Source organism: Ascaphus truei, chromosome 5 (assembly GCF_040206685.1).
Source record: "Ascaphus truei isolate aAscTru1 chromosome 5, aAscTru1.hap1, whole genome shotgun sequence".
Classification (NCBI taxonomy): domain Eukaryota; kingdom Metazoa; phylum Chordata; class Amphibia; order Anura; family Ascaphidae; genus Ascaphus; species Ascaphus truei.
Window position 1 is genome coordinate 83,892,770 of NC_134487.1, and position 26,323 is coordinate 83,919,092.

Below are 26,323 nucleotides of genomic sequence, written 5' to 3' on the forward strand. Positions count from 1 at the left end.
GAGATCTTATCTTGCATTAAACTGGGAATTGATGGAAGGGAAGTAAACATAATTATTCTCCTCTTTAAAGCATTATGCCGCATTTATAGTGCCGGCGCCGCGACCGATGATGTCACCTGTCGCCATCGCCACTGGCAAAAGTTGGACTTTAGTTTTGAGCGACGTTGCTGGCGACAAGGCCAGTGATGTCATGAATGGGGAGGGAGGAGGGCAGAGTGCAAAGTGCAGAGCGCAGTCGGCGCTCTGTGATTGGTGTAGAGACAGTCACATGTGGCGACTGTCTCTCCCAAGATCAAATTTCACTGGCTTCCAAATTTTTTTCTCGCTACGTCGCCGTCGTGCTTACTATAAGCGCATGCGACGGATTCAATATATTTGTTTTGGTGCGACCTCGCGTCGCCATCGCCGGGCACTACAAGCGCAGCCTAAGTAAGACTGCACCTTGAATATGGAGTACAGTTTTGGGCACCACTCCATAAAAAAAGACATTATGGACAGAGAAAAAATGCAGAGCAGAGCCACCAAATTAATAAAAGGGATGGAAAATCTGACTTATGAGGAGAGGCTAGCTCATTTAGATTTGTTTACATTAGAAAAGAGGCGTGTAAGGGCTGGGACCCGCTGCGCCACATGAGCGTTCCCCACCAGCAGGGGAATCCTCCCGAGCAGGTCCCAGTCCCCCCTCGCTGCACGGCTCACTACGCACTGTGACGCGTAAGCAGCCAGGGGATGCAAGAAAATTGTGATCCCGAGCGGTGACGCGTCACGTGGTGCGCTGATGAGCCAATCAGCGGCTGGGGCGGGAGCGGGAGCTGTCAGACAGCTTCCTACACAAAGTAGGGGGTGGTGTGTGTGTGTCTGTGTCTCAGTGTCAGCATCTCAGTGTCAGCGTGTGTGAGGAGGGCATTTGTGGGGGAAAGAGGAGGAAGCTGCTTACCTTCCAGCAGCCCTCAGCAGCTCCCTCCTGTCCTGCAGACCGAGCCCAAGCCCGTGGAGGGAGGGGGGGGGAGTAGCGGGTCCCTCCGCTCAAACCACGCCTCCCACTCCCGCCCCCCTCCCGCTAAGGCTCCCGCTCCCTACAGACCGCATATCGCAGTCTGTGTCTGTCAGCGCCCTGCCTGTCTGCAGTGCGGGCGCGCTGACTGAGGGAGCGGGGCCTTAGCCTTAGAAGGGATATGATAACTATATACAAATATATTCGGGAACAATACAAGGAGCTTAAAAATAACTATTCATCCCAAGGGGTTATCCCTTAAAATTGGAGGACAGGTGATTTCACCAACAACAAAGGAAATGGATATTTTACAGTAAGAGCAGTTAAATGTGGAATTCATTACCCATGGAGAGTGTGATGGCAGACACAACTGATATGTAAAAAAAAACCGTTATATATCTTTTTGGAAAGGTTTACAGGGGATATACCAAATACAGTAAGTAAACATGGGAAGAATATTCATCCAGGGAGAAATCTGATTGCCATTATTTGGAGTTGGGAAGGAATTTCATTTCCCCCTTATGAGACAGAATTGGATGATGCTTCCCTGGTTTTATTTTTTTGCCGTCCTCTTGATAAAAATACTGTTAATACAAATATAGGATAAGTATCTGTGGTCTAAACGAAGCATAGGTTGAACTTGATGGACATATGTCTTGTTTCACCACATCTACTACAGTATGTAACTACGTATGTAACATCTGGGGAAGTCGATTTTTAATGATGGTACCGCACAGTGCTGCTGCTGCTTCAGTTTTTCTGTCAGCCTGGTTAAGCAACAACAAATAGGGTATAAGCAAATAAGGTATAAGTAGGTAGCCTGTCATCTGTAATAAACAGTAGTCAGTTCTTGGGAATGAAACACGAAAAAGGGAACATTATGATAATGTTTGTCTCTACATATGAACAGTTTTACCACAAATGATAAAGTGACTATTTGTATCATATGATTATATATCAAAGACTTTATCAAAAAAATAAACAAAAAATATTAAATTGCAATGCAAATCCTTAAATGTGTTTGATACACTACATTACAACAATACTGCAGTGACACAAATAAAATCAACGTTGGATTCATGTGATTATTTTCACCTTGGTACTTTCTTACCTTAGTAAAAGTTCCTGCAGGTGTTTGAATTGAAGCAGAGATTAACATCCTGTAACAATACTAAAAGGTGTACGCCGGTTTTGCACTTGTTAAAAGATTTAACAATAGTATTATTCCATTAATATTCATTAATAATGTAATTTGATGCAAAGCTGGACAAATGTTTCCACTGTTGCAAAACTGGCCTACATCTTTCGGGATAATGAATCAATTGAACCAATAATCTTCCTCAATGAAATATAGTGTATTAAGCTTTTGAAACCTTGTAGGTCTCTTCTTCAAATGTACTATTGTCCAATAACAGCTTTCACAACCTGCAATGAAGCTTGTAAAACGTTACAAAAAACTCCTTCAATCTTCATAGCAGTGAGTAGTGAAATTTGAGAGAGTTCTTCATGCATTTGACACACGTGAGAGTTCAAAATGCAACCAGGGATACTACTTAAACATCTTAAAATGTATCTCTTTTGGGTGCAATCATGTTTTTAATTCAAATATTAGAGCAGACATGCATGACGGATAATAATAATAAACTCTGAATGCAGAATGCCATTAATACAATAAATATGACCGTAGATGCAATGTAACCAGTACTTTAACAATTAATCGCTTAATTACTTTATTTTGTAACATATTTCATATTCAACAATCCAATGGCATTTGTTCTATTCAAATTCCCATGATCTAATGTTTGCTTTATTTAAATCACAGCCCACTGTGATAAGATGCATACAAACATCACCTATCGACAATGGATAACAACAGAAAACCAGTAATCTCTCAACTTAAATCTTTTAAATTTAAAGTATTAAAAAGATACATTTCTCCTAGGGAGGTAAACTACAGTTTAAAATGATGGAAAATATTGTAAATGAGAGTATTAAATGTTTTAGCTGCTGTATGATTTTTATTACAGGACTTTAAAACAAACAAAAACATTGCTTTGACTGAACATTACGTCAATTTCCTTTCTGCCAACCACAATATCTCATAGGAATTGGCTTGGGTAAAACTAGTCAATAGTTCATGACTATAAAAAATATTACAGACACAAATAAGTGCCTACCACACAATGAAGATCTAATTGAACTATTATTTTCCTTTTATGTTGTTATGTGAATAATCTGTGTTATCACCAGCACACAGTATAGGATAGTTTTTTTTTTTTTATCTCCTAGAGCTGAAGTCATTTTAAAATAAACATTCTTTACTGTACAATGGACCAATTGATTTGTGGTACCTTTCTAGTTGAATTTAGCATAAAAACTACCTAAACCGAAGAAATCCACTTTATACTCAGCGGACTGAATATTTCAACATTATTTACTGCAATGTAAAACAGAGACATAGGAACAACAGATTATACAAATTGTTATTACATTTATCACCTTGACCTACATAACAGTATTACATTTTGCGTCACTAGAATTACAGGTTATCATGTCTAGAATTTCGACCCTTCCAAATTTGAGCATTTGTGTAGATAATAAACACTAGTATGACAATGTATCTCTTTCAATAATTGTGTCATTGCTAACATTTAGTTTTATATAACCACTTTGCATAGCAAATGGTTGTATTACTTTATCTAGATCTAAAAATACCTAGCAAAAATATAAGAAAATATAATCCATTACCTTGGCAAAACTGGACTGACATAAATATGATAGATAAGGCTTTCCTACTTCTCGTTTGTTTAATAAACAATTGGATGTAGCTATTTAGATATTTGATTAAAAATATAATTAAAAAGCCATTACAACATCAAATCTAAATGGTGCAGATAAAGATTTGTTTGAGATTCATTTTCATAACTTCTGTTTAACCCATTCAGTGTCAGAGGGACCAGCAACACTGGTCTGGAATGTGTTGCTGGCTCCCACGGTACAGATGAGGTTAAATACTTTAATTATGCCCTGGACATCTGTCTTCCCTTTTTAATCAGATGAACATTAATACCCTACAACAACAATTTCATAGCCTGCTGTTTAAATGCATGTTAAAGGGTCATTAGTAATTATATATATAAAACAAACTCATCTTCCTACAACGGAAGATACTGTATGTAGAAAACAAAGGCAGGTAGAGAATATATTACCATTGTAAAGTGGGGTAATTCCTGAATTTAAATAATTGACTTTCTACTGTGTGCTTTTACCTATTGAAATCATATTACATTCATTCCCTCTTTATTAAATGAGCATCTTTGTTTGATAAATCCAGGCATTGATTAATGTTTGTTACTGTATATTTTACTTGTGAGTTATTGATGCCTTGGGGGTGCCAAGTGCACAGATCTGACTTTAAAGAGCAAAAGCAAGCAGACTGTTACACTGACGCAATGAAAGGGGCATCAGAGAAAACTGAGCTTATCGAATCTGAGTCACACTTTGATCGGCTGGTTTTTAAGATGCTCTCTGCTGTGAGATTGTCACTAGGGATCAGTCTTACTTTGCCATTCTGTCCTTGCTCTGACTCTTTGACAGGTTCCAGGAACACCACCCTTTTGCCAGTGCTGGACTTCCTTTCTGGGTGGGGCTCATGTGATGGGGTGGCACTTAAAATAGACGAATGAGCACTGCTTTGATTCTGTTTCTTTTGCTCTTTTCTAGACTTGCAACAGCACTTGCAGGGTGTGAGATAAAGATAGAGCAGTACCAAAACGATGCTGACTACACAAGCAGCAAGTGTAGTGAAAGCAGTGTTGAATGCCTCATGAGCATGGGATTTGTTGACTGTAAAATTACTGACTGTTATTCTAATAGCTATGGTCTCATTAAGCAGCCTTTTCTTGTCTATTGCAATGCATGAATACACTCCAGAATCCTCAATTTGGGCATCTTCAATTTCTAGACTCCCATTGTAAAACACGTGAAAATGATCAGTCTTGGTATCTGGTTCCAGTATTCTGTCGTCTGGGCTCACCCAGATGAACTGTGTACTTGAATCTATTATTCTGCTGTCACAATGCACCACCAGCCTTTCTCCAACCTGTGCCTCATAAAGGAGTCCGAAAGCATGAAAAGACCCATTGACAGTGCCTGCAGAGCAATTCAGGAAGCTCTCTTCAATTAGAAAATGTTTGGTGCTACTCTTAGGGTCGGATTGCAAAACACAGCTATATTCATTTTTAAAATCAACAATAGGGCTGAAGTGTCTGCGATACCAAAAGTTTAACATTGAGTTTAAAGGACAGTCACAGAAAAAGGGGTTCTCGTGCATGTAAATGCCACTAAGTTGCCTAGCTGCAACTAAACTTATTTGCTGGACAGGTACTGTTTGCAAGTTGTTGTAAGATATGTCCAACAACTCGAGTTCTGCAAGTTTGCTTCTGCCAACAAATAAGTCCATTGGGAAATGTGTCACTGAGTTACGGCTTAGGTACAATTTCTGCAATTTGTGTAGTCCTCCAAAAGCACCAGGATCGATATGTGTTATCTGATTGTTATAAAGCAAAAGCACTTCTAACATTTTCAGCTCTTGAAATACAGGATTGCTCAGTGTCCTCATGTGATTCGATGACAAGTCCAGGTGCCTCACATTTGGAATTGTGGAGAAGCTGCCAGTGGAGATGCTGCTAACAGTATTATGATTTAGTATCAAGGTGTGCAGTTTATCAAACAAGACCGGAAACCAGTCTGGGTCCAAAAAGCCAATTTTGTTGTAGCTTAAATCCAGCCTTTTAATGAATTTAAAAATGGTCCTGGGTACCAAAGACAGGTTCTTGTTTGTGCAGCTCACTATGTCACTGGCACAGATGCAAGCTGAAGGACACGCCCCAGTAGCACCACCACCACAGATGCTTAGAAACAGCAGAAACATATACGCAAGTCCTTTGCAGTTTGTTTTGACAATCGCAAGTTTTGTTGCCAATAATCCATAACTGAAAGACATTGTGGCTTTCTCTCTCTCAACCTTGTCCCCAGTACTCGTTAACACACAATATTCATGTATTTATCCTTGCAGGTATTCTATACATTACAGGGGACGTCAGTCCAGCGAGATTAACCTTGCAGATTCCATCCCTGCTTGGCATTCATTCAAACTAAGTTACTGAAAAATAAACAGACCGAGTTTAGTGAACACAACAACACCAAAACATTTAGCTTCCCAGCAACACCAGTGTTAACTTGTTTGTTAGGCTCAGGTGATTAACGCTCAGTCCCACTAAGGCATCGCTTGTGAACTGCTGTACAGTAATCTGCTTTACAATACTATATTAATAAGACAAGAATATAGACGTATTCATACAAACTACAACACAATTGAAAACATTAAGTATGTGAGCATATTAAAAAGTTTGCATGGTGCTATATTTACATCTGCACAGCATTGTGGTACTTAAATCCTAACATTGCCATATTAAAACGACACAAATCCACATAAACTCATTTTACCTGAATCAAGGGGATATGTGATAGAACAGTCCACCAGCTGATGTCGGCATGTGGGTAAGGAAATGCCAGCCTTTGCTCTTTCCTCTTTGTCTTCATGCCTTGCTCTATGGTGATTTCTTAGAACACACGGACACCGCTGAGAACAGAAGCAGGTTTGACTGCTGCTGCCCACTGTACGTATCCAGCTCCCAGTTTGATCAGAGCTGCCTTCGTGCGATAGGCGTATTCTAATCTGAGCTGTGCCCGCCCCAGTCCCCCCGTGCAATGTGATTGGCTGCAGGAATCACAGAAGTCATAGACTGCACAGATGCTGACTATGTCTACAGGCGTTGGTGCCCATCCCCCTATCTTCTGTCTCCCCTATTAAAATCGGATGTTGCCTCCCATCCTCCCCTGCTTTTTACCTTTCACTGTTCGCTTAAAAAATGTCCGTGTAATGTAAGCAAATTCCATTTCAGAGTTACCCTGGGGACGTATTGCTCAGACTTCAGTTCTGCCGTGTGTGAAAACACTTACTAGACTAGAATAGATGGGCATTATCATCCTCATCAAGCACTCTCACCCACCTTAAGTTAAAAACGTAACCCTGGCTAGCCAGCAATTTATCAGCCTTGCCCTGGGAGCAACAATTGAATACACCCTAAAATGCAAGCCTCTCCCACAACCCCTTTCCTTGCTCTATAATGTATACATTAGTACAAAACTGACACTAGATACATTAGCACCTTCAAAAGTTGTGGTTTATTATTACCCACTATCACAGTGTATTACTGACTGAGAAGAGCCCAGGAAACAAACTCCTTAAAAAGCGGTGCTTAGATAACACTTCAGCTAAAAGCATACTGTATATTATTACCCTAGCCCTGTGATGGGACAACCTCAAAGTCAAGGATACCAAAATACAGTTCCCCATTCCACTATAATGAGTCCTCCAGTGCAATGCAAGCATATATAATTAAAAAAGCACCTTACAAAACATGTGCCAAACTTATTACTCTAGCTCCAGGAGAAGCCCCAATTAACAGACCCCAACCTGCAGTGCCCCTTTATAACAATGCAAACAGCTGTACAAAACATTCAGTCTAAATAGGGGAGCACCTTAACAAATTGTGTTTTTTGTCCTATATTATGTCACACTAGAAAGGAGCAAAACAAGCCCAATTAATTTGCCTAGACCTGGGAACAAATCTCCTAAATTACCCCAAAATACAGTTCCTCCATTGAAGTATGCCCAGTCCAAATAAAGGAGAACCTTGAGAAACTGCTTTGTGTCATATATTGACAGCTAGCACAATATACGCCGAACGTTTCAGAAACCCAATTTAGGGGCCTATGCAGAGAGCAGCGCTATTTCGAAATTCGCCATTTTTTGGAGAAAATCGCGCAGAAAGCAGCAGAAAATGGCGAGTTCCGAAAAACGCGCCAATTTTTCTTTTCTATTTGTAAAACTCGCCTCGCGGCTGGCGAGAACCTCAATCTCGCCAGTTTTAAAAATATCCTAATGCAGAGAGGCGCGAACGGCATCTAGCGGCTGTTCGCGCCAATAAAATGGCGCGATTGTCTCCTTTTTGCCTCGCCAGAAAAAATTGGCAAGAAGCTGCCGCTCGCGGCCATTGCAAAGGGAAAAAAAAGGCGCGAATTTGTTTTTACACGTTTCTGAAGCGCGCATCTCGCCAATTTAAACTCGCCACACGCATCCATGTTAAACATAGCAGAATTCGCACTTTTCTGCATATGGAGAATAAAACTCTCCAAAAAAGCTACTTTTTAATAAATTCGCCAATTTTAAAATTCGCTGCTCTCTGCATAGGCCCCTTATTATTATTATTAAATATATTATAATAAATAATCTTATCCTGGGAACTTGTTAACAGGCCCTAATATATAGTGCCCCAAACTACAATAGCGTATATTGCTGTGCAATACCAACAGTTTAAGTAAAGGAGCAACCTTAAATAGGATACATATAACAACTAACATGAGATATCTCTGACTGAGGAAGTAACAAAATATTCACAGTGAAAGCTGCAGATCTCAAAATGCACTGCCCCCTCCTTACATCCTTACAATGTATATTGAAGTGTAAATCAGACAGTCTCAATAAATGAACACCATCAAAATTAATCACATTTGTATTTATACTGTACTCTCTTAGGCACGTTCTATAGTGCCCGCATTTCACACCGAGTCCCACCCCCACTTCACACCCCACGAGCCCCCTCTATTTCCCCTCTCTTCCTATGTATTTCTCTCCCCTCTGTCTCACTCCCTCTTCTTCAATCACCCCTTCTCACTCTCCCCCGCCTCACATGTAATTCTCTCCCCTCTGTCTCACTCCCTCTTCTTCAATCACCCCTTCTCACTCTCCCCCCCGCCTCACATGTATTTCTCTCCCCTGCGTCTCAATCTTACTCCCTCTTTTCCTCACTCCCTCCCTACCCCCTCTCTCCTCTCACTCACCCCCACCTTCCGTCAATTACCCCACTCTCACTCAATCCTCCCCACAAAATACATATTTAAAAGACCCCCGCCCCACAATACATATTAAAAAGACCCTCGCTCCCCCTAATACATATTAAAAAGATCTCGACTCCCTCCAATATATAATGAAACTACCCCTGCTCCCCAATACATATTAAACTACCCCCGCTTCCCCCAATACATATTAAAAGCCCCCCAATACATGTTAAAATCTCCCCACTCCTCCAATACATATTAAAATCCCCCTGCTCCCCCCAATACATATCAATATACCCCAGCTCCCCCCAATTTATATTGAAGTCCTCCCACTCCCCCAACACATATTCAAATCCTCCCGCTCCCCCCAATACATATTCAAATCCCCCCACTTCCCCCAATACATATTCAAATCCCCCGCTCGCCCTAGTACATATTAAGATACCCCACTCCCCCAATACATATTAAAATACCTCCCTTCCCCCAATACATATTCAAATCCCCCACTCCCCCTAATACATATTAGAATTCTCCCGCTCCCCCCAATACATATTCAAATCCCCCACTCCCCCTAATACATATTAAAATACCCTGCTCCACCCAACACATATTAAAATACCCCACTCCCCCTAATACATATTAAAATACCCCTGCTCCCCACAATACATATTATATACCCCACTCCCCCTAATACATATTAAAATACCCTGCTCCACCCAACACATATTAAAATACCCCACTCCCCCTAATACATATTAAAATACCCCTGCTCCCCACAATACATATTATATACCCCACTCCCCCTAATACATATTAAAATACCCTGCTCCACCCAACACATATTAAAATACCCCTGCTCCCCACAATACATATTAAAATCCTCCCACTCCCCCCAATACATATTAAAATCCCCCACACCCACCAACACATATATAAAAAAAAGACACCTTTGGGATGGTCTCAGGCTCGGCCTGGAGGCGGTGGCGGGCCTGGCCAGCCAGCTGGCGCTTCAAGTTGTGCCCGACCTATGGCCAGGCCCATCTGCTGGTTGCAGCCGGGCCCGGCTCTCCATCAGCTGCCTACAGGCCTCTCCCTCACTGTGTCCCACATGCTTCCGCCGTCAGCGTGCGCCGGGCCTCCCTATCATGCCGGCACTCTGGAAGCCAGCTTACTTCCGGCGCGCTGATGCCAGAGAGGACCCCTCTGTGTTGTTGGTTTTAATTACATTTGTAGCAGCATTATGCTATGTCATTCTTTCTGTTTCCCTATATATTGGACGTGATGTCCGTATAATCAAAAAACAAACCAGGCTTTGTGCCACTTATTGATAATTGCCCAAGTAACCCCAGATATGACAAATATTTAACGTGCAATATTGGTGATACAGTCCACAGCGCACACTCAGGATATAATTTTATATTGGCTGTGGTGTCTGAATCAGAAACCCGAGCACTTCAGCCAAGTTTGTCCCATTTCCTGATTTGTTTTGCCATATCACAGCAGTACAAACACAATGGCAGTACCACTTTTACAGTATTCAATTTATTAGGCTATTAGTGCAGAAAAGAACAAAGCACAATGTTACGGGGGCTTCCCTCATGTGCATCTCAGGAAGGGGGTCTTGCCTCCTAAAACGTTGTGCTTTGTGGTCTTCTGCACTATTGTCCTAATGCAGTGCGGTTGAATATCGTGAAAGTAATGAACACTCACCTGAGTGCTGCTGTCGTTTGTACTGCTAAAACATCTAACATAACCAATGTATTACTCTAGTCTTGTGTTCAGACACCTTACAATTCAGCAAACTACAGTGCCCCAATACCACTGCAGCTAATTCCACAATATAAACAGTCTAAATAAAGAAGCTCGTTAAAAAATGATGTCCTGTCATTTAAGAACTAGATTTCCACTCTAATTTGCTGCATTGTATTCTGCTTTTCATATGATGCATGAAGAGCATGCAATTGCTTGACAAGTTTTTGATTTTAATTTTTGTCACTTTGGGTCCAAATTAGAATTGTGTCTCTTATAGCAGTGAAATCATTTTGTCTCTTATAGCAGTGAAATCATTTTGTCTCTTAGTGGTACCATGTGTAAGATTTGTGTGGTACTGTAATCAATGCTATCACTTTTTTAGTTCTATCTGTTAATAATGGGATGAGACTTAAAGGACTTCAAACGTTGGCCCAGATCCACAAAAAGGTGCTAAGCTTTAGCACACTTTAACTGTCATTGAATTGAATGAGCGTTAAGGTGTGCTACATCTTAGTACCCATTTTTGCCATTATCCGCTACAATTTAAGTACTGTATATACTTTTGTGTGCATTTTCTTAATGTGCAGGGACAATTTGGCCATGCCCAGTAGCACTCCTACTCACATGTCTTTTTTTTAATTTTTAAAATATTATATTACACACACACACACACACACACACACACACACACACACACACACACACACACACACACACACACACACACACACACACACACACACACACACAAACACACACACACACACACACACACACACACACAGTTGTCTGGAGGTTGATGTCCCCTCCTCCCTGGGTTTAAGCTCACCCCTCCCGACTTTTTAAGTTGCAGCTTTTTCCATCTACAGTACATGTGCAGGACAGGTCTGTTGTGACCATTCTACCTCCACTGCAGAGGTTAATGAGAATTTTCACATGTTGTGTAAGGACCTGCATACAGTAGTTGTCATGCCGTGATGTGGCTGCAGGCCCTTACTTATGAGAATAAGCACACAGGCAATCAACCAGACTGCACCTGGCTGATTAGGACCGTTAGATAAAACCTGATTTAAGAAACAGGGCTGACATAAGGAGAAAGAAGACTGCAGAGATTTCCTTAGCCCACAACTGGACTGACCTGGGGAAAATATGATGTCTTGATGCACAATAAAGGATTGTATACTGACAGCAAGAAAAGGGGACACGACCTCTATACCTAAGCATGGAGAGTGCCATAGCACACAAGGATGCTGACCCTGGAGAACAGAGAGTCCTTCCCCTACAGCTACAACAACAGAAACAGATGAGACTTTCTTGCTGACCTGCTGTGTGTATATACTATATATAGGATACTATATAGCAGCATTTTTTGCTTTATCCTACACACACACACACATATATATATATATATATATATATATATATATATATATATATATATATATATATATATATATATATATATATATGTGTGTGTATAAAAAAAAAATATATAAATGTATGTATATATATATATATATATATATATATGTATGTGTGTAGGATAAAGCAAAAAATGCTGCTTGCTAGTGTTTGTGGGGGATTGAAATAGGTATCGCTTGAACAGATGATTCAGGCACCTACATGTCATTACTAAACATCTAATAAACAGGAATAGCTAAAAAAAAAACTAATGTTTAGAGGCTGCATCATGTCAGAATGCATCAGTTTGAAATGTTTGTGCCATTTAAGATTGGATGCACTTTAAATTCAGCGTAGGCTGCTAACGGCTAAACCTCAAGTATGGGGTGATTTAGGGAATGATCACACCTGCACAGCAGTCAACTGTCCTTGATTTCTTTTTTCAGTGTTCTTTATTTAAGAATGTAGGCGTTTTTGAAAAATAGTTTATTTGAGATGGATGTAGCTATCTGTATCCTAATGAATACATATTGTGTTTAAATGCACACTAGAATCAGACACAAAATGTTCCAGGGAAACAACCAAATGGTGAAAGAATGTTGCTTATTAGGAAATAATCCAAAGTCTTACATAGTTGGTGCCAAAGAGCAAAGTTGCTTCTAGAATCTTGTATTGCGGGCCGGTCAGGGATTTGGAATGAAAGATTAACGATTTACACGAAAAATATCCACATCATTTAATCGGTGTAAAAAAAAAAAGAGTAAAACAATCTTTTACATTTCCCTATTTCCACCAACAATTGTAGCTGCAATAGTTATGTTGTTAAAGTGCTATACATACTTTTTATAATATCTATGAGGTAGAGAAATCTTAAGTGAAAAGTATGAAAATATATTTTATATGACAATGTCAAAAAGGGAGAACTATGCTGTTAATCAAACTTTTAAAGCATTTGCTAGTTCAAAATAATGTAGTAATAAATAGCACCAGAGATTGCAAACGGCTTCTGTCCATTTGGGTAGCCTGCATTTTGTGCATTAAAAATGCATGCATGTTACCTGCAAGTAGGTTCAAAGTCTGGAACACACAACCAACTGCTTTTAACAGATGCCAAAGTATGAGACAGGTGTTCGTTGTAATCAACTACCAGGAGTTCATTTGAACAAACCTACAAAGTGATTACTGAGAGCTTTATTGCAGCAGTTTGTGTGAGGCATGTTTGTATAGACTGGAAATTTTCCAAACCTCATGTGTGATTGAATTAAATTACAGCAGCCAGGTTTATAACCATGATTTCAGTCCTTCCTGCTCAAAAGGCCTGTCCTCTATTCTGCATGTTCCTACAACATCCATTACCATTATTTATTAGGCCATTAAAATATCAATGTTTGTTCATGTAAGCATCATATGCCCCATCTGGAACCAAAATGATAAATATTTGAACTTTTTTTCAACCGCAGGGAAATTTTGCAGTCCATCAAAATGATGGGATGAGCCCATCGTCAGTGATTTGTTGACGTTACAGTATATATAGGACAGAAAAAATACAGATTGTGCTGTACTTACCATCATCAAGCTGTAAACAAAAGGTATCATAGAATTGAATGATACATATATTGCAAATGATAATTTGCAAAGTAGATACAACGTGTTTTAATTGTTTATTATTCCAATAACATAAGTATGAATCTGACAAGTCATCTCACATATTGTAAAAAAAAAAAACATTAATTGCCACTTTATTTTAAATGAAGAGACTCTAAAAACTTGGATACAAAGTATACCAGATGATAAACAGGAATAGGAAATTAGCTGTGCCAAGCACAGTTGGAGACTTCACAATATCTTTGAAATTAATAGAACGAGAGAAGCATCCATTTCCATAAGCATTTGAGGTTAGTTAGAAAGCCGTAGGCTATATATTTTTTCTAAGTGGAAAATAATCATGCCTGATTACATTTAAAATAAAAGTTCCATTTAGAAACAAAATCGATATGATGCTATCTTGGTAATGAAAAAATTCAGGGAGTATAAAGGAAGCAACTATTCTGCAGATACAAGACGTCCTATTTGTAACATACTAATACCAGGGACCTTATGAACATTTATTATGCAATTATTTTCTTATATAGCTCTGACAGTATTCTTAGTTGTTTATAGTAATGTGACAAACCCTAGCATTTGTCTAAAAGCCACTTGATATGATACACTGTGAGAATAATATCACTGAGATTGAAAAACTTAAAATGTAGAAAAACATAGCAATCAAGCGTAAACTATCCCTATGTGAAACATTAGATATACTGTATATGCAGAAAGTTTCTATACAGTAAACTGTGATCCAGAATAGCCTCCAACAGAAGTTATTCCTTATGCATTAAATACAAAAAGCTAAAATGTGCAATGTATTGTATTTGTGTTTGTGGATAAGGCACTGGTTCTATTGGGAATGCACAATTATTGGACTACAGACATGATCGGTGTTACATGTCAGCAGTATAAGCGAGAACATCTCAACAGGTAAATAATATGGACACATCAGATTTAGAACAGATACATACAAACATGTAAGGGATAGGGCAGCTGGAACGTTTCCAGCCTTACCCTATGGGGAGATACACAAAGACGAGTTGGGATAGAGGTGGGGGACTTTAACTGGGAGGACCCAGATTAAATCTATGTCCTGTACCATTCCAAAACAGACAAACAGGTGTACCCAACAGGGAGGGCAACAAAGTTCTGAAAAGATAACACACACAAAAAAAATATAGTACTCAATAATATAGTACACTTAGGACCTAGGCTCCTAAAGGGTAATTCCTTTGAGAAACTCATTGAGTGATCATTGAGTAGTTAAAACAGCATCCTCTGATGCCGGAGTGACCATCCTGAATGAGTTTCACAGTGTTACTATGGTAGTGCATCAACTTTAGTCAACTTATAGGTAACAACCCAGATCCAAATCCTTGTTCATCCAATTAGGCACAAGTGTATCTAGTTTCCTATTTTTTATTTATTTATTTATAAAATTGTTTTACCAGGAAGTAATACATTGAGTTACCTCTCGTTTCCAAGTATGTTCTGGGCACAGAGTTATGATAATACATGGTTGCATTAAATGTCAATCCACAGACATTTCATAGACACTCCAGTCGGCCTCTTTTTGGAGCAGCCATTTGGACATATTGCGTGGTTTCTCCCACATATCCCAGACCACGTGAACATTTAATAACGTACAAGACAAACTTAGACAAACATGTATAATGTTGGTTGATATGATAAGTTTTGCCTGTTTGGGGATGTTTAAATCGTTCTCCCTCCTGCACACTGCTACACTGAGCAGCTGTAAGACCTGTATTGGCCAACTTTGAGTTTTGCAAGAAAGCTCTGGTTCATGGTGGTGCCTCCAATGTCAGCACTTATCAATTAATCCCTAATGTACTTACCTCTTATATATGTAAAAGAGTGTGTAAAAGTGAATTTGTCATATGGTCTGGGCTAAGTGGGAGTGACAACGCCATACATTAAGGGTAGGATCCACAAACACAAAGCACACATATACAGAAAAGATGGTGAGCCACCAGTCGCACACAACTTTGCAAGGAGGACATAATTTCAGACAATTGCACTTCCAAGTCATTGATGGTGTTTCCAAAATGCATAGAGGGGGCAACAGGTCAAAACGGCTGCTCCAAAAAGAGGCCGAATGATCAGGAAAGTGGAAAAACGTACCTAATGGGATGAACATGGATTTGGATCTGGGTTGCTTCCTTTAAGTGGACGCAAGTTGGGGCACTAACATAGTAACACTGATGGCTCATTCAGTTTTGTCACTAGTATCCAAGGATGCTAGGTTAACCAGTGGATGGTCACTAATGGGTTTCCCAGAGGAGTCCAGGTCAACCCTTTTGAGTACTAAACTTGATTTTTTGTGTTATGCTTAATTTAATATAGAGCATATATTTCATAATATATCTGTTATCTTTCCAGAACTGTGGCTCCCTCCCTGTTTTCCATCTGTTTTGGAGTTGTACAGAAGACATAGCTGGGATCCGGGACCTCCCAGTTCAAGTCCCCCATCTCTATTCCGAATCGTCTTTGTGTTTCTACCCATAGCGTAATACTGGAAAGTTCCAGCTGCCACTCCCTTACATGTTTGTTTGTTTCTGTTCTACGTCAGATATGGCTCATTCAATGAAAACATAACTTATAAAGGTGTCACCACAATGCTGCTCTTCTCCTCAGCCCATGTCTTCTACTGCCACAAGTAGTACAGTAAATTGGAAAATAATGAACAATTATTGAATTATTTGGGATAGAGATGTATAGTCCATACTCAATAGAACTAGGGATAATCCAAAGCTGCCTTTTCTAAGGAATTTCCCCCAGTTTATATGTCTTTTATACAGACATTAACTTAATTGCCACCCACATTGCCTAATATAACCAGAACATAGGATCATTCTACACTCACAAGAAGGTGAAATAATTCTTGACTCATGCATGATGTTTGGATATAACTTTATTTTACATACATCTTGGAGGGTTTATTCAGAGGTGTGTCAAGAGAGGCTTCTGCACCCCCACGATCCTCAGGGCATCTGAGTAAATGGTGTTACAGATCAAGCATTAGACACTGCAGGATTGCATCAGGGAGTCTCTCTGAACATCAGGGAGTTTCCATGAAAACATCTTGTTCACATTCGGCCCCCATAGCTATGTGGATGTGTGAGGACATCAGGAAGGAGACCTTGAAAAGTGATATGTGGGAGCTCCTTCCATACAGTGAGATTTACTGAGGAAAAGCAGGACACTACAGCAGCCAAACAGGAACACAGAAAGTGCTCCCAGGGTGATTTGTTTTTGTATTGTGACTAAATCATTTTAACCTTGATTCCTTTTGTACACTCTGGGGAAGTTCCACTGTGCATTTTTTATAGGTAAAAATAGGCCAGAAGTGTTGAGAATGTCCTAAAACATTTCCCCTCTGTACAATGGTTGTGGCTGATGTTGGGCTTTTACTTTTCACATCTTGTTCAGATAAGTACATTATGCGCAGTGCCCAAATTATTTAACTGTTGGGATGCTCTCAGTTATTCTGCTGACACGTAACACTGATCATGTCTATAGTCCAATAATTGTGCATTCACAATAGATCCAGTGCCTTATATATATCTACACACACACACACACACACACACACACACACACACACACACACACACACACACACACACACACACACACACACACACACACACACACACACACACACACAGAGCACATTTTAGCATTTTTTATTTGATGCATAAGGAATCACTTCTGTTGGAGGCTATTCTAGATCACAGTTTCTTCTTTAGTACAAGTTTCTGCATATATCCTGATGTCTCACCTAGGGGTAAATTGTACAATAACACAGATAAAGCGCAGAATACAAGAGAGGAAGAGTGAGAAGATACCACAAATGATGTACCATGTATCCTTCCATAAGCAGTGGCAAAGGCAATAAATCCATTGGGAAGGCCTTGGGGAAAATGGAATAACAGCTGAAATCTTGAAAGGAGTTGGGGAAGAAGTAGAGAAAATCTTTGCAATAAAACGGTTTATATGCTGCTCGAAAAACAGGAACATACCAGAGCAATGCTATTATTATCCTCATCCATTGGAGAGGAAACAAAGAAGACTCCAAGAACTACTCTACTCCAATGATTTACAAGCATTTTCAAATATATTCCCTAATTCGCTGCAGCAGACCCTGGACATTGCCCAGACAAGAGAACAAGTTTGATTTTGCAATAAAAATCATTTGATCCTATCCAAGTTGTACAAGAAGTGATTTTCCTAAAATAAGGAATACAATCTACAAATCAGATTAGAATTGATAGATTATGAAAAATTTTGGATTCTGTCAACACTATTTTAAATGCATTGTTGAAGAACTGTACATTGATATTATAAGGAATAGTTACATGCATATTACATCAACAATTAGATACACAGAGATACAAGCAGAATACGAATCAGCAAGGGAGTATGCTAGACATCATGTCACCCAACCTTTTCACAGCAACAATTGAAGAATTGTTGAAGACTTTAAATTGGGGTAGAATTTTTTTTATTAAAAACAAGGATACATATGTGAATCACCTATGATTTGCAGATTACTTTTTTTTTTTTTTTCCACAAGTCCAGAAGGCCCCCCAGCAATGAATCAGAAAGCTTACTAAAGCAAGAAGGTGGACCTCCATATGAATCTTATCAAGACCAAAGTCATATTTATTAAATGTGTCCGTTCTACAAAGATCAAAATAAATAGAATAGGAAGTAAAAAACTGTCTACCTATCCCCCCTCCTCTCTCTTTGCTGTTTTTCTTTCCTGTAACAACTTATGATGTCATAACTTCTTTACGACTCTCTTCTTCTTCAACATAAGTCTGTCATGTACACACACACACGTCCTCTTATGCACACCTTTCACCTTGTAGCCGCCACTTGGGTACCAGGCAGTTGGCATCTTTTATTGATACTTCAATCCTGTACAGAGACTTTAGTCTTTGTGGACTCTCCCTAGTAATCCCAGAGCCCTTCTCGCAAACTGATTGCCCGCTGCATGACATAACATATTATACAGCGGGCACTCAGCTTGCGAGAAGGGCTCTGGGATTAATAGGGACAGTTCACAAAGACTAAAGACAGCCTCTCTGTACGGGACTGTGTGCATAAGAGGAAGTGAGTGTGTACAATGGTACAGTGGTAGAAAGAATGAGTCAAAGTGATAAGTGCTACTTTAACAGTATAAATACCCAAGAGACAGATGGGAAACACTGGGTGTGGGGATGAAAGTCCAGCAAACATATAATACAGTACATGGATATGCAGGAGTAGTCCCCCTGCCAGATAGGTCTCCTCTCAGAGGAACCACAAAGGTGCATGAAAATAATAAAACAATAAAATTGACATAAAAACAGTAGCAAACAAACTACTTTATAAGTGTCCAGAATAACAGAAAGGTATATAGTTCATAAGCAAATAAGTTCTAGACTGAAAATGGTGCTGCTTCTAGATAGGAAGTCCTCTACTTCCTGGTGGGCAAAAACATAGTACTGAGGAAGAAGCGCAAAGAAAATCGCTTAGATTGAACAGTAGGTATAGACATAAACATTTATTTCGGTTATATAAAAAACAATAAAAAGATGGTAAAAGCTAGAGGTATAAATAGCAAATGCTTATCTGCTAATAGTAAAATTCCTCTGTGAGTTCATCATGGACTGTGTGTCTCCTCTTTTCTGGGGATTTTGAATGGCGGAGAAATCTCTTTTGAAGATTCTTAGTAATATACTTGCGCAGAACTTGTAGTTCCAAATCTGACAGTGTATAGACCTGTCCAAAGGTAATTTCAGTCCCAGGTAGAAGCTCTATAAGACAATCATAGGGACAGTATGGTTGCAATTTATCCATCTCACAGGGATCAAACACATCATGACATGCAGAATAATTTTGGGTAGTTCAGTATGGCTGTGGGTAGTTCAGTATAGCTGGTCACTATTTGTTTAAACTGTTGGACCAATGTCAAGATTCTGAGTACAAGGTACTTCAATCTTTTGATGATTCCTGCATATAGAGCGCTGAGTGTCCATACAGTATGTCATTTTTTCTTTTGGTATTCAATTAATGGCCGATAGCGTTCTAAGCAGTGTAGTCCATGGATCAACAGAATATCTGGAGCATTAAACAAACCAAAATTGAGATCTGCAATATGTTGCGCAATTTCCATGCGAAGAGGTTTAATTTGATGAGTAATGTCTCCGGACATTAAAGATGAACCTTTGAGGACTTTAATTACAGGAATTTTGTAATACTATGAAAATCTGTGATCCGCAAAGTTGCTGTATACCGCAGAATCCAACAGGGCTTAGTTTGTCAGCGGGGTACCTCCCCCCACCCAGGATAGGTTAAAAGATAACATTTAATGTCCCGGTTGAAACTTTGAGGATTTTTCACCTTTCCTGTTTAATTAGCACCTTTTTAACATTGAGCCGAATTGTTTCCCAGCGATGGGCGACTTGGGTCAGTATTGAGTAAATATCTTTTTTGTCCACAATAGTAGCATAATTTGTTTTGGTTCTGTCGATTACTCTCTGCACGCACCCTAGGGCCCCGAGACATCCCGCTTTGCATGGGTTCAGGTATTTCTTCCAGGGACAATTCTTTGCGGGAGGGTGGTTTGGATGGCTCAGCGCTAGTTGACATGCATTCAGCTCACCCCTCGGATAGCCTTTGATCTATTTGTACAGACAGATATATTATACTGGTTAGTCCTATAACTCATCTTTTAGTCCCTGACGAAATACTGCGATTAAACGTCTGTCAGTCCAATCAGTAGTTTCTGCAAGGCTCCGAAACTTGGCAAAATAAGTAATAAGATTCCCAGAACCTTGTTTCATGCCTAACAAGAAATTCTCTCTCTTTTGAGTTCACCTTTCATTCAAAATTCCCCCTTAATTCATTTTCAAAGGCTCTATAGTCGGCAAGGGGACTGTTTGTGACTAAAAATGGTGAAGCCCTTTGAATCGTTCTGTAACGGTAGAGGCTTGGGGCCTATTCTAGTAGGTTCGAAAATATTGCTGCTATCTTGAACGATGTGGCATGACCCCAAAGAACGGTTTGACACTTGTGTTATCACGGTATGCAGAAAGAATCAGAAACCATTTCCACAAATCTCAAACCGTGAGGTAGGAAAATGCTGATACCGGACAGGACAGTAGCGATGGTATCTCAGCCTTTTTCTATGTTCTCCTACGTGCAAACTGCTTGCAGTCTGCAAGAGCTGCACAGACAGTGCTGCATCTCCCTAAACAGTTCTCACAGTCGATCACAGTGTTTTATTTACATTTTAATAAAAGTGTACTGTAGCAAGGGGTCTTCGGAGCAGAACCGCATGAATTTCAGTTCCGGGGACCCCGGGTATGGGGTGCCGGTATCTACTATGGTAATGAAGGGGTCAACCTTTCCTGCTACCCTTAGGAGATGCCTAACCACCCACCCTTGTGGCAACTACCCCCTTCACCCAAACTCTCTTACCCCAAGAAACCTTAAAATACAACAACCCTACTACCCACATCCCCTGCCCCAAAACACCCCCCAACACAGAGTACAATAATAGGCAAAAATAACTACTGTATTACTCAGATCTGGATAATACTGTATCTAATTTGCCCTTTAAAAATAAAACATTATCCAGCCAGCATAAAGTATGTATGTATGTTTTTATTTATATAGTGCCATTAATATACATAGCGCTTCACAGTAGTATTACATGTGGCAATCATATAAATAACAAATAATACAAATAACAGAACATGGGAATAAGTGCTTCAGACATAAAAAGCTTACAATCTAATTGGTAGGTAGGAAGAACGTACAGAAGACAGTAGGGGGCATTCTGGTAAGTGCGTCTGCAAGAGGCCAAGCTTTATGTATCAGGTGTATAGTAATAGCCATGGAGCTACTCCTATGATTCTTTAAGCAGGTGTGTTTTAAGGTGGTCTTAAAGGTGGGTAGAGAGGGTGCTAGTCAGATATTACGGGGAAGGGCATTCCAGAGGTGTGGGGCAGTCAGTGAGAAAGGTTTAAGGCGGGAGAGGGCTTTAGATACAAAGGGGGTAGAGAGCAGAACGAAAAAGTTGGGATGGTGCATAGCAAGAAATTAGGGCTGAGATTTAAGGAGGTGCAGAAGAGTGTAAAGCTTTAAAAGTGAGGAGGAGAATTGAGTGTGAGATGTGGGATTTGATAGGAAGCCAGGAGAGGGGTTCAGCAGGGTGGATTCTGGGACAGATTTAGGAAAGTGTAGAGTTATTCTAGCAGCAGTTTTTAGGATATATTGTAGGAGAGACAGGTCAGAGGCAGGAAGACTGGACAGCAGGAGTTTATAGTAATCGAGACGGGAGAGAATGAGGGCCTGTGTCAGAATTTTAGCAGTCGAGCAACAGAGGAAAGTACACATCTTGGTAATATTGCAGAGGAAAAAGTGACAGGTTTTAGATATGTTTTGAATGTGAGAGTTGAGTGTGACCCCTAGGCAGCTTGCTTGCACTACTGGGTGTATGACAGAACTTCCAACAATAATATGGAAGGAGGTGGTGGGGCCAGGTTTGGGGTGAAATATGAGGAGCTCTGATTTTGACATGTTGAGAAGTTTTCTTTTTTTATTTGCACTGACTTAAAGTCAGTGCAAATAAAAAAAAGAAAACTTCTACTTACCCCTGCCAGGATGAAGGCCGTCCTCATCACCATCCTCTGTGGATAGCAACAAAATGAAAAAAAAAAAATCTAATGGCCACTAACCCCTTAATTACCTTAGTGGTTAGTAACCACTAGAGTAATTAAGGGGTTAACCCCACCTTGTTACCACCCCGGGACGCCTAACCACCCTCACCAGGGCAACTACCCCCACTCCTGCTACCCATTGATTGGCACAGTGGCCATGGTTTGCCACTATAGCAATGAATGGGCAATCTACCACAAAAAAACAAGCACCAAATAAAATACATTACATTTAATTCAAAATAAACAAATGCCAATAAACCAATTGATTGAGATTTAACTTCTTGTGGTTGGAGATTTGTAGAGATGTCCAAGATTTTCTATCTTTAGACAAGCACATCACAATACGCTTCTTCAACATTTTGTCTACTGAATTCAACTAGGATCACTGAGGTTTAGACAGAATCAAATGCTTTTTTGTAATCTAGGAATCCTAAATGTAGTGGAAGATCATGTATTAATTACTTCGGGATATCCCTCCTTGTATGACTTGTATGCGTTCCATTGTATTGTATCCACTGCGTAATCCTGCTTGTGTTCTAGGCTGGCCAAAGTCCATAGTCAGTTGTAACCGATTAGGGAGAATCTTTGTAAAACTCTTTTAAATGGTTTGAAGTCAACTGATGTCTGTAGTTCTTGACGTCTTCTTTGTCTCGTCTCTTGTGGATGAGAATAATTATGTCATTACTCCATAGCTCTGGAATTTTCCTGTTTTTCAAGCAGCATGTAAATAATTTTGCAAGGATTTTTTACACTTCTTCCCCTGCTTCTTTAAAGTTTTTAGTTGTAATTGCATCTTCCAAGGGAGTCTTCATGACTTTTATAGCTTTTGCCACTTCTTCTGGAAGGACACATGGTACATTATTGGTGGTTTCTTGTCGCTGGTCCTCTTCTTTATTATGCCGTGTGTTATCTGTGTTTGCATACAATTTCATGTTGAAACCCCCAACTCTTTTTCATAAATGCACAGTTTTTTATTGTTGATCCAGTGACTTGTTTGAAAGCAATGATTTACTTCTTCTCAAAAATAAGTCACTGCTTTGTATTCTTTAAGATTATATACAGGTTGTTTTATTTAAAACTTCTGTCACCATATAGCCTTTGGCTACTAAATTTGCTACCCTAGTACAATAAGTCCTGGTAGGAGCAGGCAGTGCTAGGGTTTAACCCCTGCATGTGAGCCTCATCCCGGTATGTTATATTGTTGCAGTTCTCAGGCAGGTGCCTGAAGACGGTTGGAGTCACATGCCAGGGGGTGGACTTACTCTGGTGGTCCTGCCCAGTTGCTGGGTCTTAGCAGTGGGACACACCCCTGGTATTAAATATGGCTCCCATGAAAATGTGAGGGTACTGTGTCTAAAGTCTTTCAGTGCTGTTCCACTTTGGAGGGTTATCTACCTTTTGTGTAGCTCAGTGTTCCTGCCTTGCCCTATGGGGGTGAGGAAAATCTAGACTAGCCTAGGGGCCTCAAGCTCCTGGGGTGTCTAGTCATGCCATGCTCAGGTAAGGGATGGTACTCCTGCAGAGAAGGATGGTATGGAGTATGCCGTTATGGAACAGCTGTTACAATAAACTTGTTGCATTGATACTGGTACTCCAGAGTCATTTATCTACACCATGGAATTTCCTGTGGGGATAAACCCCTGTCTCTGGCAGGAGCCCTGCAGGATGGAGGCGCTGTGCCATCCTCAGAGAGATGCTAGTCCCAAAGCTCCCTACAACATCGTTAAGACCCAGCCTTCTGTGAGCCAACAGGTGAGCACCACAACACTGTAATATCCTAGTACCAGCGAATCTCCCTTAGGTGAGGGGGGGGGGGATAGGGGTTTACACTTCAGTATCAACATGCCATGATTTATTTTTCCACACTTTCTCTCTTTCTAACCACGTTCTCTATCTCTTCCCCTACTTCCCTTTCCCCTTCTCCTCTCTCCCTTTTCTCTCTCCACCATATCTTCCCCCTTCTTTCTCCACCACATATTTCCTTTAATACCTTATGATGTCATCATTTTTTTCTCCCTCTCTTCTTCTCTAGCATTAATTTGAGAAAATATGTAATTACAAATCCCTCTATTCATCTGTACTGGTTCTGGAACACAGTTCCCCCAACAATTTAAGATGATTATCTTCCACCCTATTCATTAATATCTCCAATTCAGGATACGTAAATGTTATGCTCCTTAGTCTTCCGGCATCAGCAGGAGAGGTGGAAGCCTCCTCAGCCCTATTCATACCTATAAGGTTGGGCTAAAATGACTTTAAACCTTCCCTATGTATTGTATATTTATTTGAATTTTAACAGGCACATGGGCGTTATGTTTAGGTAACACACATGCGTTACACGGCTGGAGCGCTTGTGCATTAATTGTAACACACATTCGATTTTTCCCAATGCGCATGTGCATTGTGTTGGTTATCATGTCACTGCACTATTAACATACCCGCTACTGCATATATGGCTATGATACTACTTTGGGTGACACACTAAGAACGTCTGTTACCCATTTGTGCAATGTCACTTTATTTGTCCAGATTTAACATAGTTCTGTGGATCTGGACCTTAATCCTTACCCTCCCAGATGAGTTTATTTCTTATCCATTGATGGAATAGAAGTTGAGGTATCAACATATGTGCTTTTCCCTACATTGAATGACAGTAAGATTTGTTTTATGACCATCTGACTGGGAGCATTTATTTCACTATTTCTTCTAAACTCACTTGTACTCTGAGATAGACAGACAGTAATCCATTGAAACATTCAGGAATAAGTTTATTTGCTTATGATTAAGTCTCTGCAAATGTCTATATGGTGTATCTATTGTATGTATGCCAAAAGTATGATTAATAATATTTCTCTTAGTTATCTAAGCTTTCCAAAATGGATCTACACATTTTTTTATTCTGTTAATCTATTTATAGCAGAAATCTGTTTTTTTTTTTGCAATGTTTTATACAACTCCCTTTAAAATATTAATTTCTAGATATACTAAACATGCTTTTCCAGGAAGTCTAAATGTTTGCATTATGTGACAGATGGCATGACAAAACCATATATTTTACCAATTCCTTTTTACTTTTACAAAATACTTCCTTTTATGTATGTGTTAGCATTAAAGCTACATTTAAGTTGCAAATAATCAGCTATTGTATTAAAAAAAAACTAACATAGAGGATTTGTACTAAATGGTCAAGTATCATGGTCTCAATGTGGTATAATATTTATTCTACATTCTTACAATTTTTGCAGATCAATTATTTTATTTCATACAGTTGTGCACCACTACTCATGTATAATTGTACAAATAGAGTATGAGGCTTTCAGGTTACCTGGCGTGGGAAATCAATGATTAAGTAAATATAAAATATGGTATGTGCTACAGATAATACAATTGCAATTCTTTTTCCTTCTTTCCAACTGATTTTAAATGATTATGCCATTAAGTAATTTCTGTTCCAAGAGTAATGTACATATTTTAGAATTTGACAAAGCAGAAATGCAGGGCTTAAAAAAAAGTAACAATGTTAACATTTTGTATTCTAACAGTTTAGCCTGTACCTGAGTATTGTAGAGGAATAATTTGTTTAATATTAAGATTCTGTGTGTGCCATTAAAAATGAAGGAGATATACATTTGTAGTTTAAATGCGGCTAAGATCTCAACAGGATGTATAATTTTATTCTGGGTTTCAAGGTCATGGGATTTACATTAAACCCCATTGCTGCTGGAAGGATGCTATTTTTACAATCTTTTTGATAATATGATATAATAAAGACAACTGGTACTGTTGTGGTGCAAAGAATATCAGCAGTATGTATTCATAGGCTCTCAAAAGGTATACATTCACATTATGAATAGCACCATTTAGTAAATATGGGCCTAACTACTTT

The 26,323-nt window shown here is 39.5% G+C and overlaps 1 protein-coding gene across 1 annotated transcript; it reads right to left on the reverse strand.

The window, feature by feature from the left end:
* Window positions 1-1,930: 1,930 nt before the first annotated feature.
* On the reverse strand, window positions 1,931-6,722 carry AMIGO2 (adhesion molecule with Ig like domain 2). Its single transcript, XM_075600138.1, has 2 exons — window positions 6,503-6,722; window positions 1,931-6,158 (listed from the first exon to the last, which is right to left on the reverse strand). The coding sequence occupies exon 2, from the start codon at window positions 5,997-5,999 to the stop codon at window positions 4,434-4,436; it is 1,566 nt and encodes a 521-aa protein (XP_075456253.1). The 5' UTR covers window positions 6,000-6,158; window positions 6,503-6,722; the 3' UTR covers window positions 1,931-4,433.
* Between the last annotated feature and the right edge of the window lie 19,601 nt (window positions 6,723-26,323).